We start from the raw sequence: 13,611 nt of genomic DNA, 5'->3' as shown, positions 1-13,611 counted from the left end.
TTAAGTTTTTAAAATTTATTTATTTTGGGGGGGGGAGGGGTCAGAGAGAGAGGAGGAGAGAGAATCCCAAGCAGGCTCTGCACTGCAGTGCAGAGCCCAAAGCGGGTCTCAAACCCATGAACCTTGAGATCATCACCTGGGCTGAAATCAAGAGTCAGACGCTAAACTTAAAAAAGGTGGGGTGGGGATCACCTGGTGGCTCAGTCCATTAAGCATCAGCTCTTAGTTTCAGATCAGTTCATGATCTCATGGTCTGTGAGTTCGAGCCCTACATCAGGTTCCATCCACACTGATGGTGCGGAGACTGCTTGGGATTCTCTCTTTCCCTCTCTCTCTGCTCCTTTCCTGCTCGTGCTCTCTCTCTCTCTCTTTCAAAATAAATAAACTTAAAAAAAAAAGAGATGCTTAACCAACTGAGCCACTCAGGCACCCCTAGATCATGTCACTCTTCTTCAGTTTTTTCATTTTTTTGCAAAGATCAAGATAAATACTGGTGATAAAAATGATCTTGATGTGAAACGTCTAAGTTGTAAAGCACCATATATTAGATGCGAGTGGCTTCTTCCCTCATTCTGAGCACTGCCGTGTCCCCTCTGAACAGTCACTGGTTTGGTCACTTGCCCAAGATTAGTTAACGAAGTGGCAGGGCTGTCTCAAAGCCACCCACAGTCAGTGGTTTGAGACCAAAGTTGACAGGGACGCAAAGGGAAGATGCCGGGGGGGGGGGGGGGGGGGGAGCGCAGCCCGAGTCTTAAACCTAGTCTGGGGCTTTTTCCTGACTCCAAATTCTGTGTTCATCCTCCAGCCACAGGGGTGTGGCACAGGGAGGCAGGGAGCAGTCTCCAGGCGTGCCTCCCCTCTTCTCTTTCCTCCTCTCTCCTCTCCTCCAAGGTCAGCTGTGTCAAGATCACAGGTCCCCACCTCCAGGGCTCCTCCCAGGTGGCTCAGAGATCTGTGTGGAAGAAGGGGAAAACAAAATGCAGAAGTCGCCTGGAAGAGAAGGCCAGGAGACCCTGGTGGTGTGCCTGGTCCCCCTTAGGTCTCTCTGCAGTTAGACTAGCTGGCCTTTTCTCAGGGACAACTCAAAGTCAAATTTAAACAGCCCTCTGGGGACATTTCTAGGTGGTGGTATTTTGGGGAGCGGATGTGAACTTCCCTGAGGGGGAGAGGTGTAAGCTCCAGCATCCTGCTCCCATGCCCTCCCCCCCCCACCCCCCACCCTACCAACTTGCTCCCTTCTCCAAATTTAGGATGGGAGGAGGAAGCAGCAGGGGCCTCAGAAGCCAGAGAACTGAGATCCAGGATTCGGGGGAGGGGGAGGGGGCGGGGAAGGGGATGTGCAAGGAGGCCCTCTTATCACAGCTAACAGGAGTGGGTATTGCAGAGCTAGAGAGAGACCCAGAAACCCCCACTCCTGTCCCGATGCTGAAACCCTGGCTGGAGGGTCCTACTCTTTCCTTGATCCGAGGTAGCTGCGCGCCCAGGAGGCGGCCCCCTGGGGCTCCCCATGCAGCCTCGGCTCTCTCCACCCACTCCCCCAATTCTTCCAGCTCCTACTTTCCAGCGCGAGGGGGGCGGGTGGGGTACTGGACTGAATCACGGCTGCCGGCTGCGCTCTGGGAAAGGCCTAGGGACTGACTGGGGCTTCCGGAGAGCTCCCGGGCCCCCGCCCAGAGCCCCTCCCCGGCCCGCGGCTGCCGCCTGAGCATTTAAGGTAATGTTTGGGTTGGTGCGAGCGGCGCCGGATGCCCCGCCTCCCGCGGCCCCCGCTGGGCGAGACCCCGAGAGCACGGCTCCTGGGACGCCCGGCGGGCTCCCCCGGGCCGAGGCCTGGGTGCTGGAGGGCCGCCGACGTGGAGAGGCCCCTGGGGTCGGAGAGGACAAGGACAGTCACCATTCAGAGGCCTTAGCGGGGTTGGGATGGGAGGGCAGCCCCCCTCCATTCTGGTGGAAGGGTCCCTAGTCCCCAGGAAGCGTCCCTATGCATCCACATCCTCTTTCTCCTTCTCTCCCCCCACTCCCAGCAGACAGGGGGCCGAGAAGAGAGGCCAGCGGCTCCCAGGGGAGTCTCTGGAATGCTGGGAGCCTGGGAACAGGCCGTGCAGTCCCTGGGAAAGCCAGGCTGTGGGAATCCCACCCGCAGCCCCCTCCCCAGGATGGACCACCACCGGATGCCAGAGACCCCAGCTCCCCCACAGGGGGCTTTGTGAGAGTGGAACCCTCCCCCGCCCTTCCAAGCCCCAGCCTAGGCCGACCCGTAGTTCAGTAGGCCAGCTGTGACGAGGAGTCCCCTCCCCCGCCCTCCGCTTGCCCCGCCGGCTCCAACATAATTCTTGCCATTGTGCCACTCACCCCCTCCCCGCTCCCCTTCTCTAGACCCCTGTACAATGGGGCCTTTGCCGCCTCCAGCACTCAGGGTGGAGATGAACTCACTCAAGGTTTTCCAAGTTTAAAAATAGCCCCTCCCATCCCCCACGCCCAAGTCACCCTCCTCTTCCCCTGCCTTTCTGGGGGCACACCTCAATCCAAGCTGCACCTCCTTCCTCCTGCCCTGGGTCAGGTGCAAAGGACATGTGAGACTGCGTCCGGCCAGGATAGGGGCTGCTTCCCCCCATTCAATCTCTTCCCCCACATCTTCCAACCCAGCCCCCCAGTATCCGGTTTCCTGGCCTGATGATGTCTTCAGCAACAACCGCCCCCCACCCTCTTCCCACCCTATTTTCCACGCCCTCAATGCGGTCTCCTCCCAACTCAGACCCCCATTCTGGAAAAATTCCCCTCCCTTCCCCTCCAAACACTCAAACTGGACCCTATTCTCTGGCCAGGCCAGGGGGTTCCCCAGCCTCCATAATTGCCAAGATTGCTGGGCTGCCCCCCCTCCACCCCCAGTTCCTTCCTCATTGCAGCTGCAAACTTGTCTTTATCAGCTTCCTTCCTCTGCCCAGCCCGCCCTTCTCCAATCTTCCTCCCAGTCAAGCCCCTCAACTAGAGGGTTGGGTGGAAGGGCCACCGTGCCCACTGTGCTGAGAGAGGACTCCTAGGTTAGAATCTTGCCCCGGTGGCCCCTTGGGCCAGGCCCATCCCTGTCTTTTTACCTCCCCATCCGCTACACTGCGGCCGGGGCCTCACTCTTCTCCACTTTAACTTACACTGAAACGAAAGCCCCACCCACCCTGGAGACCAGACCATGGCCACCACCCCACCCAGCCTCAGTTTCTCTGCCTGTGGTCAGACCCATGCCAGGGAGACACGAAGAGGACATTCTACACCGCGGGACCCCTCATCTCCGAGTAGCCTGGGCCTATCATGGGGGTGGAGGAAAGCAGCCTTCCTACCCCTTCCGTCTGGAGAGAAATAGACAAAGAATTAGGACTCTGGTCCTGGGCTTCTTTTTGTCTTGGCCTACATTCGAGTAAAGCTGCTTCCAACGCAGCCCAGGTGTCTCTGCCCGTGGCCACCGCCTCCTTGATCCCTCTCCAGCTGGGTCACAGTCCTCTCTTGCTGAAAGTTCTTCCTCTGCTGCCTTCTCTCTTCCCTGCCATTACTGCAGCTCCACTTTCTGGCATCTTCGAGGAGCCGGAGGGCTGATACTCTCCACCTTCTGTTCTCTCTACCCTGTTCTCCTGCCTTCACTGCCCTTTCTTCTTGTTTCCGTGCCCCTTTGCATCCTCTCCAAGGTCCTGATCTCTCTTTGGTTTGGAATCTCAAAGTGCCCCCATCATGAGCCCATCCCAAAGCTGCCTGCCCCCTGACCTCTACCACCCACTCCCTGGCAGCCCAGGTCGCCCCCAGGCTGCCGGCTTCCTTAAAGGACAGTCTTTGTGCATGTTTGCTGGAGCCACACTGGGAAAGGATGTCACCCTGGGCTCTAACCTCATTTCCCCTTCGACGCTGAGGCAGCTCCTCTACCCCCACCTGGCTGCACTCTGCTCAGGGCGGAAGAAGAATTCCGAACTGACTGTCCTTGGTGGCTAGCTGGCTTTGTTTTCAGGCGGAGAGGAGAATGATTAGTTAATGGTGTTAAGTGAAGGGAAGGGAGTGGGGGCGGGGAAGCGGAGCTCCCGGCCCAGCTCTGGCTTGTGGGGTGGGGGAGGCAAACAGCATCCTTCAGCCATTCCTGCTCCTTCCCCCGTAGCCGAACAAACTCATCCATTCCACTCCGGGCCCCGGGGCCAGTCCATACATTCACTCCTGGGGGATGCGGAGCCACGGTCCTCCGGTCCTCCGCTTGGCCTCTCCCCCTAGGCTCCAGGCCCCACGCCCCTGCCCTGGCCGGCTTGGCATTGCTTCTGGCTGGAGACTGATGAAGGGAGAGGAGGGGTCAGCAAGGTTCCAAAAAACCGAGGCTCATGTGGTTTGCCAGTCATCTCTGCGTCATCAAAATACCAGCCCAGAGCATTCTCTCAAGTCACCTGCCCATCTCTAGCGTTTGCTGCCTCACGCTGCTCCTCCCCCAGCCCGCTGAGAGGCTGCTCTGCCAGGAGACCGGCCTCCACCCCAAATCCAGACCTCTATTTGACCCTCTCCCTGGAGTCCCAGCAGATGTGATGCTGGGGTCTCTAAGAGGCAGGAGCCCATCCCACTCCCCAGAGCCCGAGTTCAAGGGGCCCGAAGACCTGGGTGTGGGAAGAGGGGGAGCTTGCTGTGTGGAGGGCTGCCTGCGATCAGACCTGATTCCCCCTCCACGCTTCCACCCCCAGCTGCGGAGCCAGTCCACAGGGGGCCTGGGGTTGTGCTGTTGGTGGCGGTGAAGGGCGGTGGGGGGGGGGGGCGGGGAAAGCCCTGCTTCAGGGGGTCCTTTCAACCATCAGGACAGCAACAGGTTTTCAGAGGTCAACTGGAGACGTCGCACCCATGAACCCTTCCTTCTCCCTCTTTTCTTTATTCAGGAGAGGGGAAACTGAGCCCCAGCTGGGCTCATTGAGTGAAGAGGGCAAAAGCAGAATTTTCAAGGCCCGGACTCGGTTCCGTGTGAAAGCCTTGGGCCTGTGAATTCAGCCCCCCTCCCTCTTCCGCTCTTCAGACTTGCGGGGGCTTGGGTTCGAAGGGGGAGCCCACGGGGCACCGTCTCCACTCCTCAGTGCGGGTACCTCCGGGTCTGCGGGCCCCGGCCGGGGGCTCTTCCCTCAAAGCGACCAGCACTGCGAGGCTTGGGGGTGTGCGAGGCTTTGGGGGTAGTGTCAGGCCGGCGGCGGCCGCAGTGGTGCAATATTTCTGGGAAGCCGCCGCGGCCGGCCAGTTTCTCGGTGGCAGGGGTCCGGCGGGGTGGAGGAGGAGGCGGGCAGAGGCGCCTGCACGGGAGGCCCCCGGCGGGGCGCCGGAGGACCTGGTCTGCTGCTCCTCCGCCCGGCCGTCCCGGTAGGGGCCGAGCGGGGCCGAGCGCCGCCGGTTCTGAGCCGGCGTGACTCGGGGCGTCCGGGCCGACCTCCCGTAGCCGCCGCCTCGGCCAGTCAGCCCGGCCTCGAGACACCTGTCACTGCCCCCTCGCCCGACCCGAGCCGGCAAGGGGGCTGGGCGCCGGGCCCGGCCTAGCCGGGCGCGCGGCTCCGCGCAGCTCCGGGCCCGCCCCCGTGGAGCGGCGGCGGGGGCGGGGGGCTGCGCGGGGCGGGGCGGGCCGGGCCCCCTCCCCCGCCCCCCTGACGTCAGCCCCCGGCCGCCGCCGGCTGGCTCACTAGGCGCTCGCCCTCCGGCCGGGAAGCATGGGGCCGTCCGGGCTCGTCTGCGCCCTCCTGCTCGCCGCCTGCTGCTGCTGTCGCCGCGCCGCGGGTGAGTGGCTTCGCAGGGGGCCCGCGCCCCCGAGCGGCCCGGGCCAGGGGTCTTTGGCGGAGCGCGCCCGGGGAGCGGAGCCGGCGGCGCGGCGCCGGTCGGGGCTTTGCGCCCCGGCGTGCGCTCCTCCTTCCCGGCGCCTTGCGCGCGTGCAACTCTTCTTCGCGGCCAGTTTGCAGCCTAGATCCTAGAGTATCCCGGGGAGGAGGACGCGGGGAGGAAGGAGGCTGCTGCCCGGAGCCGGAGGGGGTGGAGCCGAGCCTCTCGGGGGAGCTGGGGAGAGCTTTGCCTCAGGTGCCCACTCTGGGGGCCCGCGGCTGGAGCGGCGGCGGGAGGCGCCGCTGGAGCGCATCCCCAAATCCCGGATTCTGCGCCCGCCTGTTGCTGGAAAAGGCGGCTTGCTTAGCGGGAGGGGGCGCGCCGACGCCTCCTCTCCGGCCTGGGCTCCGAGCCAGGCTGGAGGTGAGCGAGCGGGGGAGGGACGGCGGCTCCCGCCCGAGCAAGGGCGTTGGCAGGGGCTGGGGGGGCGGCGTGGGTCGCCTCGCGTCTGTCCGGGTGAGGGGATCACAGGTGGCAGAAGCGAGGGCTCGAGGGTGCCCAGGGTGGAAGTGCCCAGAATTGTTACGCCTTCCTGAGTGGGACCACGTTCAGGTGGGAAGAGCGCCCCTGCACCTCGGAGTTTTTCTCTGGAACTGCCTGGGAGCCGGGCGCTCCCGGGTCCACGCTGCCCTTGTATGGCCTGCAGCGGTGTCGCGTGTTTCTCTTGGCTCCCTTTCCCGGGTCCCAGCCGCTGTCCGGCTGGGGAAGGGGAGGGCTAGGCAATACCCAGCTCGCTGGCCTCATGCCCGGTGCCTACAGTGTCCCTGGGGTACCCCAGGCTGCTGCCTCCCAGGCTTACTGTGTTTCTGGGGAAAGGGCTAAATTGGGCTCCACAGCTGCAGCCAATCTAGCCCCACCCTGCCCCGCTCCTCTCGCTCTGGGGAAACGGAGTCAGGGACGCGAGCGAGGCCTCTGCTGTGGGCTGAAGACTGCTCCATCTGCCCTCCTTCTCTGGGCGCCAGCCCGGGGCAACAACCCAGGCATCCCTGAGGCCAGCCAGATGGTATTGAGTGACATCACCTCCTCACAGGGCAGGCAGCACGCTGGCACCACTGACGTCACTCTTGCTCACTGCCTGGCCCTCACCCTGACCCCTGGGGGACTTTCTGACCCCTTCGTGCTCACAAGACTCCCAGGCTGGGGGTCCCCTGAGCGTGTGGGATGTCCACAGAGGTACCGCTTTGGGAGCCTGAGATGGGAGCTTCTGGCCGGGGTTGGCTCGCTGCGTCTTGTGGGAAATTTGGGGAGGGCTTTTTTGGGGGGCAGAGTAGTGAGGTCTTCCCTGCGGTGTGGGGACACAAAGGGGCCTGTGTGCCCCAGCCTGGCACATGCCTTGCATTCCCACACTCTGAGCTCACTGGGAGTGGAGGGGGCCTGGAAGGAAAGGGGCCTTCCTCTTGGCCCACCGCCTGGGTTGCCCCTCTGCCAGCCTCGTCTGGAAGGTGCCTGGTGCTCAGGGTCTCCTCCTGCGATGACCAGAGACGGTCCCCCTCGACTCCCCTGAACTGGGGGAGAGGGCGGCCTGGGGCAGCCGGTAGAGGGGGGTTGAGGCTCAGGAGGGCAGGGCCCTCTCCCGGAAGAAAAGCTGCAGGGAGCGGGCTGGGAGGGGAGGCCACGGGGAGCAGCTGGAGCTGACACCACTGCTGGGGTGTCCCCTCCCGCACCCCAGGTGTGCCTGGAGAGGCGGAGCCCCCCACCCCGGAGCCCCTGGAGGTGGAAGTTGGCGGGACAGCCCTTCTGAAGTGCGGCCCCTCCCACTCCCCGGGCAACTTCAGCCACGTGGACTGGTTTTCTGTGAGTGCGTGGAGAGGGTGGCAGGGTGGCAGGGTGGGAGGCTGTCCCCCTCCCGCAGCCCCAGGACCCTCCCCTCCCCTCCGCCACCCCTCCTCAGGTCCACAAGGAGAAGCCGACTCTCATCTTCCGCGTGCGCAAGGGCCAGGGCCAGAGCGAACCCGGAGAGTACCAGCACCGGCTCAGCCTCCTGGACAGAGGGACTACTCTGGCCCTGGCACACGTCACCCCCCACGACGAGCGCATCTTCCTGTGCCAGGGCAAGCGCCCTCAGTCCCAGGAGCACCGAATCCAGCTCCACGTCTACAGTCAGTGCCCCATCCGTGCCTCGCGGGCGGCGTGGGTCGCGGGAAGCGGTGTGGTCCATATGCCCCTTCCTCTCCTTCCCTTGTAGAAGCCCCGGAGGAGCCGACCATCCAGGTCAATCCCTTGGGCATTTCAGTCAACAGCGAGGAGCCCGAGGAGGTGAGCCACGCCAGGGTAGCCAGGCGGGGGCCTGGTGGGGCCTGAGCGGCAGCGAGACTCACGGCCTGTCCCCCTCAGGTTGCTACCTGTGTGGGGAGAAATGGGTACCCCGTTCCTCAAGTCATCTGGTACAAGAATGGGCGGCCCCTGAAGGAGGAGAAGAAACGTGAGTGCAGCCCCGTCAGCCCTTAAGGGCCCTGCTTACGGTGCCACCCCCTTGCCTTTCGTCGGACCTTGGTTTTTTGAAGTACACAAGCGAGGCCTGAAAACGTTCTCGTGAGAATGCAAACGACCCAGGAGATCTAGAAGGAAAAGTCCCTTCTTGCCCCACATCCCCTCCCGGAAAGTAATCTCCGCTGTCAGTTGAGTGTTCGTTCTTTCCGGCCAGTTTCTGGGTCCTTACACATACAGAGATACATCTCGGCACGTGTAGGCTTTTGATTTTTTTATTCTCTAAATCGGTGGTTCTCAAAGAGGGGTCGTTTTGCTCCTCCCTCCGGGACGTTTAGCGCCGTCTGGAGGTATTTCTGGTTGTCGCGAACGGAATGGTGGTGATGGCACCTGGGGGACGGTCGGCAGCCTACAGTGCCCGGGGCAGCCCCACCCCACAAAGAATTCTCTGCGCCGACGCTTCGGCAGCACCGAGGTCGGGAAACCCCTGATCTCGGTGGTTCTGCGTGGTAGATCGCTTTTCTTTTGACGGTGAACCTTGGAAACCTTTGCAGCTTCGTCAGTGTAGCTCTACCGGATTATTTTGCCCCCCCCCCCTCCCCCGTGGGTATGGTGTAGTCAGGCTGGCCGTTCACTACCCCGTGGGTGGGCGTCTGGAGTGTTTGCTGAGGGGCATCGGTCAGTCACTGTGGCATTCCTGGCACGCGCCCCGGTGTGCGCGCACGCGTGCCCCTGGAGCAGGTGGATAACGAGCAGTAAAACTTCGGAGGTGAAGAGTCGCGGCTCCCGTGGTGCCTGGCCTTCTGCGGAGGCGGGGGTCCCTCCGGGAGCCCCCTCCGGCAGCCCCTGCGACCAGGGGGTGGGGGTGGAGGCGGGGCCAAGGCCGAGGCCGAGCCTCTCTCCCCTTCCTCCCTGCCCAGGGGTCCACATTCAGTCGTCCCAGATCGTCGAGTCGAGCGGTCTGTACACCCTGCAGAGCGTTCTGAAGGCCCAGCTGGTTAAGGAAGACAAAGACGCCCAGTTCTACTGCGAGCTCAACTACCGGCTGCCCAGCGGGAACCACATGAAGGAGTCCAGGGAAGTCGTCGTCCCGGTTTTCTGTGAGTCCCGATACAGCCCTGGGCTGGGGCGGGTGGGAAAGTCCGGCCGCTCCCCGGCGCGGGGACGGCTCATGGGCTGACGGCCGCCACCCCCGTGCCCCCCTGTGCTGTAGACCCGGCGGAGAAAGTGTGGCTGGAAGTGGAGCCCGTGGGCGTGCTGAAGGAAGGGGACCGCGTGGAAATCCGGTGTCTGGCTGACGGCAACCCACCCCCCCACTTCACCATCAGCAAGCAGGTGCGGAGGGCGCCCGCGCTGGGTGCACGCGGGCTGCGAGAGTGGCTGGAGGCGCACGCTGCTCACCCCCTCGCTCTCCCCCAGAACCCAAGCACCCAGGAGATGGAGGAGAAGGCGACGGAGGACAACGGGGTCCTGGTGTTGGAGTCCGCCCGGAAGGAGCACAGTGGGCTCTATCAGTGTCAGGGCCTGGACCTGGAAACCATGGCATCGCTGCCGAGCGAGCAACAGGAGCTGCTGGTGAACTGTGAGGGCCCCGGGGCCCCGGCCGGGGGGGGTGGGAAGCAGGCGGGGGGCAAGCGGGAATTTTGCCCAGGCTGACGCCCTTGCCATGTCCCCAGATGTGTCTGATGTCCGGGTGAGCCCTGCGGCCCCGGAGAGCCGGGAGGGCGGCAGCCTCGCCCTGACCTGTGAGGCAGAGAGTAACCGAGCCCTGGAGTTCCAGTGGCTGAGAGAAAAGGTACTCAGGTGGGCCTGGGGCTGTGGGGCGTGGGGGGCCGTGTGGCTGTGAGTGACCCACCGACCCCTCTCTCACCCCAGACAGGCCAGGTGCTGGAGAAGGGGCCTGTGCTCCGCTTACACAACCTGCAGCGAGACGCGGGGGGAGGCTACCGCTGCGTGGCCTCCGTGCCCAGTGTCCCGGGCCTGAACCGCACTCAGCTGGTCCGCGTGGCCATTTTTGGTGAGGCCCTCTGGGCAGAGACCGGGCGGCCCGGGAAGCTACCCCCCCTGGCTGGGTGGTTTCGAGCTCTTCGAGGACAAAAGGCCACCGGCTGCCCCGGGATGCTCTGGCGGGGAGGGGGACGCAGGCCAGCGGAGTTGGCCGCCACACCCGTCCCCCTCCCTCTCTAAGGGTCCCCGTGGATGACATCAAAGGAAAGGAAGATGTGGGTGAAAGAGAACACAGTGTTGAATCTGTCCTGTGAAGCGTCGGGACATCCCCGGCCCTCCATCTCCTGGAGCGTGGACGGCACGGTGAGCCCACCTCCTTTTCCCCTGCTCACGCACCCCTGCCCCAGGCTCTGCTGCGGGGACCGGGCCGGCCCCTGAGCTCCACCTCCTTCCTTACAGGCCCATGAACAAGACCAAGATCCGCAGAGCGTCCTGAGTGTCCTGAATGTCCTCGTGACCCCAGAGCTGTTGGAGACCGGTGCAGAGTGCGTGGCCTCCAACTTCCTGGGCAGAAACACCACCACCATTTTCCTGGAGCTGGGTACGGGCCTCGTCCGTCCTCAGTGTGGCGGGGTGTGGCGGGCGCGGGCTTGTGCTTTTCTTAACCCACCTTTCGATCCGTTTAACCACAGACTCAAACAGAACCACTGGCCCCAGCACCTCCACTGTCAGTCCTTACACCAGAGCCAACAGCACCTCCACAGGTGAGCAGGCAGTCTGGGCTCGAGAACGGGGGGGGCCGCGGGGCTGTGCCAGGGCACCCTTATCCTGCCCTGTCCCTGCCCGGGGAGCCTCGGGCTGGGTAGGGCAGTGGTGGAAGCGTGGCCACCTGGGGCCGGGAGTGACTAGGAACATCTCTGTGGGACAGAGAAGAAGCTGCCGGAGCCTGAAAGCAAGGGCGTGGCCATCGTGGCCGTGACCGTGTGTGTCCTGGTCCTGGCCGTGCTGGGTGCCGTTCTCTATTTCTTCTACAAGAAGGGCAAGCTACCATGCGGGCGGTCGGGCAAACAGGAGATGTAAGCATGGTACCCCGCGCCCTCTATCCCCCCGCCCCCCGTCGTGCTACCCAGCTTGTTGCCTCCGCGGGCACATTCCCTGCCTGCTCGAGTGCCCGGTCACCCCTTAGGAGCAGGAGGGGGACGCTGAGTGTGAGTGCTCCCTGCTCTCCTGCCCACTGCATTCACCCACGCCTTCTCCCTTCCATTCACTGCGTGTTTCCCTTCCCTGAGCTGGCCCCACAGCACCTAAGAGCCCCATCACCCAGTCCAGTGTCTTTCCCAGCGACCTTCCCTTCCCTTGCCCCTGAGTTGCCAACTTCTTGCCTCCCTCCCTCCTCCCAGCACGCTGCCCCCGTCTCGTAAGAGCGAATTTGTAGTTGAAGTTAAGTCAGATAAGCTCCCAGAAGAGATGGGCCTCCTACAGGGCAGCACCGGTGACAAGAGGGCTCCAGGAGACCAGGTAGGAGGCAGTTCCTGCGGCCAGTGCCTGACGCCTCTCCAGGGATTGGGAGCCGCGGGGGCTAATGGCTCTCGTCCCCTGAACACTCACTCTCTCTCCCTTTCCTCCTCCTCTAACTGGAGACTGGGAGCAGGCCCGTCTTGCCTTCCTAACACTAGTCCCAGGTTGGTAGGGCGAGGAGAGTGGCTGGGGGACCGTGGACAAGGGGTAGCTCCCGGGACTGACAGCACACACTCCGCCCTGTCACTGCCACCTTTCCCCGAACAGTGCTGTGGCTCAGTCACCGAGCGCGGTGTGGCCAGTCCAGTTCGGAGCCTAGGCCCTCCTGCCCTGCCCCCTCCCACCGCTTCCCTCCATGCCTCGTCCATCAGCTTTGGCTTCGGTCCCTCATCCCTTCACCGCTCCCACCCCAGACGCCAACGCGGTCCCCCCGCGCTCCCCTCACCTCTCTCCTCTTCACCTACTTCTAGGGAGAGAAATACATCGATCTGAGGCACTAGCCTGCTCATCACACTGAGTGCCCTTCCCGCCTGGAACACTTCCTGCTCCCTGCTTACCCTCTCCCAACACTCAGGATGATCGCCAAAGCCTCTAAAGTGGGGTAGGAGAAGGTCCCTACTCCAGCTGGCCTGCAGACCCCATTTCTGAGGGAAGGGCCGTCGGGAGAAGGTCCTCTTCAAGGACCGACCCACCGAGGTCTCGGTTGGGTGAGGCCTCAGTATCCCGGGAGTGGGAAGGAGTTTCTTGCAGACTGCGTTTTCTCTGTAGACATATTGTGGATGTATATACCTGTTTTCTACCAGCAGCCAAGTTAGGTATCTGTTTATCTGGAGCTGGTTTCTGCCCCAAAGGCTGGCGTCCTCATTCGGTTGTGTCACTGAGGTGAGGACACACTGAGCCCAGGCCCCTCTCTGCTGAAGTATGTTGCTCACACCGGTTCTAGAGAGTATGTACCCCAGCATTCATTACAAAGCAGCTACCTGCCTGCCACGGGAGGCCCTTTTGTGACCCACCTCTCTCTGGGAAGAAGCCAGGACTGGTGTTCCTTAGATCTTGTTGTCCCTGCAGGGAGGAAGCTGGGCAGTGTTCCAGAGTTAGGCCATTGTGCCCAAACCCCCTGCGTTAATTTGGCTCCCATTGCCCTGGCAAGGGGTCACGTAAGACTGAAAGGTGGGGTTAGGGGACAGCCATGAGGTCCAGACTGTCCTTTATGATGATTAAGACTACAACTCTAAAAGCACCAAACTCCTATAAAGTAAGCTAATGGCCTTAGACCCTGGAAGAAGGGCCTTCCCTAATGGGAGAATGGTACTTAGGGATGAGAGCTGGCCTGGCTGGAGCTTTGGGGTGTGAATGTGTATCTGTGTGCGCACCTGTATGTATATGTGGTTTCGTTAGGTTGTGTGTAAATTTGCAAATTTCCTCTATGTATGTATATATATATATGTATATGTAAGAAAAATAAAGCTTAACTGTTCCAGAAATCTCACCCCGTTTTTTATTCATCATGGGCACCACAGCAGCCTGGGGTCTCCACAACTGGAATCGTACCGAACAGAACACAAAACCCTTCACGTTTAGGAGCGGGGCCCAGAGGTTCCCTCTGCTTCTGAGCAAACAGCTCCTGCTCCACCACAGAGGATAAGCCCCCTGCTTCTCAGCAGCAAGGCCGCCTCGCTCTAAGGCAGCTCTCAGGGCCCGGCAGGCTGTTGGCAAGGAGGAGCTATCAACTTTTTTCTAGGCTTTCCAGCGGCTCGGACTTGCCTTGAGGTAGCAGCAGACTCACCACGATGACTGCGCGGGCCTGGTCTTTCACTCTCCCACCCCCACGGAAGGGCAAGAACTCCAGGCTGC

The 13,611-nt window shown here is 62.4% G+C and overlaps 2 protein-coding genes across 4 annotated transcripts in view; one reads left to right on the top strand and one right to left on the bottom strand.

Moving 5' to 3' along the window:
- The first annotated feature begins 5,646 nt into the window (after window positions 1-5,646).
- MCAM (melanoma cell adhesion molecule) lies at window positions 5,647-13,241 on the top strand. 2 transcript variants are annotated; one of them, XM_045483151.1, is made up of 16 exons: window positions 5,647-5,766; window positions 7,535-7,659; window positions 7,757-7,964; window positions 8,051-8,121; window positions 8,200-8,287; window positions 9,213-9,392; window positions 9,506-9,627; window positions 9,712-9,874; window positions 9,969-10,087; window positions 10,168-10,309; window positions 10,481-10,602; window positions 10,699-10,840; window positions 10,932-11,003; window positions 11,168-11,315; window positions 11,640-11,757; window positions 12,228-13,241. In XM_045483151.1, the coding sequence occupies exons 1-16, from the start codon at window positions 5,700-5,702 to the stop codon at window positions 12,255-12,257; spliced, it is 1,917 nt and encodes a 638-aa protein (XP_045339107.1). In that variant the 5' UTR covers window positions 5,647-5,699; the 3' UTR covers window positions 12,258-13,241. The 2 variants fall into 2 exon arrangements, with proteins under 2 accessions (XP_045339107.1, XP_045339108.1); XM_045483152.1 differs by lacking the exon at window positions 11,640-11,757.
- The window catches only part of CBL (Cbl proto-oncogene), an 86,337-nt gene continuing 85,956 nt past the window's right edge, over window positions 13,231-13,611 (bottom strand). Inside the window, exon 17 of one of the 2 annotated variants that reach the window (XM_045483149.1) lies at window positions 13,231-13,610. In XM_045483149.1, the coding sequence (XP_045339105.1) occupies window positions 13,570-13,610 (41 nt within the window). In that variant the 3' untranslated portion in view covers window positions 13,231-13,569. The remainder of the gene's footprint in view (window position 13,611) is intronic. The other variant, XM_045483150.1, reaches the window with a different exon arrangement.

This window comes from Leopardus geoffroyi, chromosome D1 (genome assembly GCF_018350155.1).
Source record: "Leopardus geoffroyi isolate Oge1 chromosome D1, O.geoffroyi_Oge1_pat1.0, whole genome shotgun sequence".
NCBI classification, from domain to species: Eukaryota; Metazoa; Chordata; class Mammalia; order Carnivora; family Felidae; genus Leopardus; species Leopardus geoffroyi.
The sequence above is the reverse complement of the archived record's forward strand: the minus strand, read 5'-3'. Positions and strand labels throughout refer to the sequence as shown.

Bases quoted from the DNA above. Each gene is read 5' to 3' on its own strand.
- MCAM (XM_045483151.1), top strand. From the start codon at position 5,700: ATGGGGCCGTCCGGGCTCGTCTGCGCCCTCCTGCTCGCCGCCTGCTGC. The intron at 9,628-9,711 runs GTGCGGAGGGCG...GCTCTCCCCCAG, and splicing joins ACTTCACCATCAGCAAGCAG to AACCCAAGCACCCAGGAGAT. The intron at 11,316-11,639 runs GTAAGCATGGTA...CCCTCCTCCCAG, and splicing joins CGGTCGGGCAAACAGGAGAT to CACGCTGCCCCCGTCTCGTA.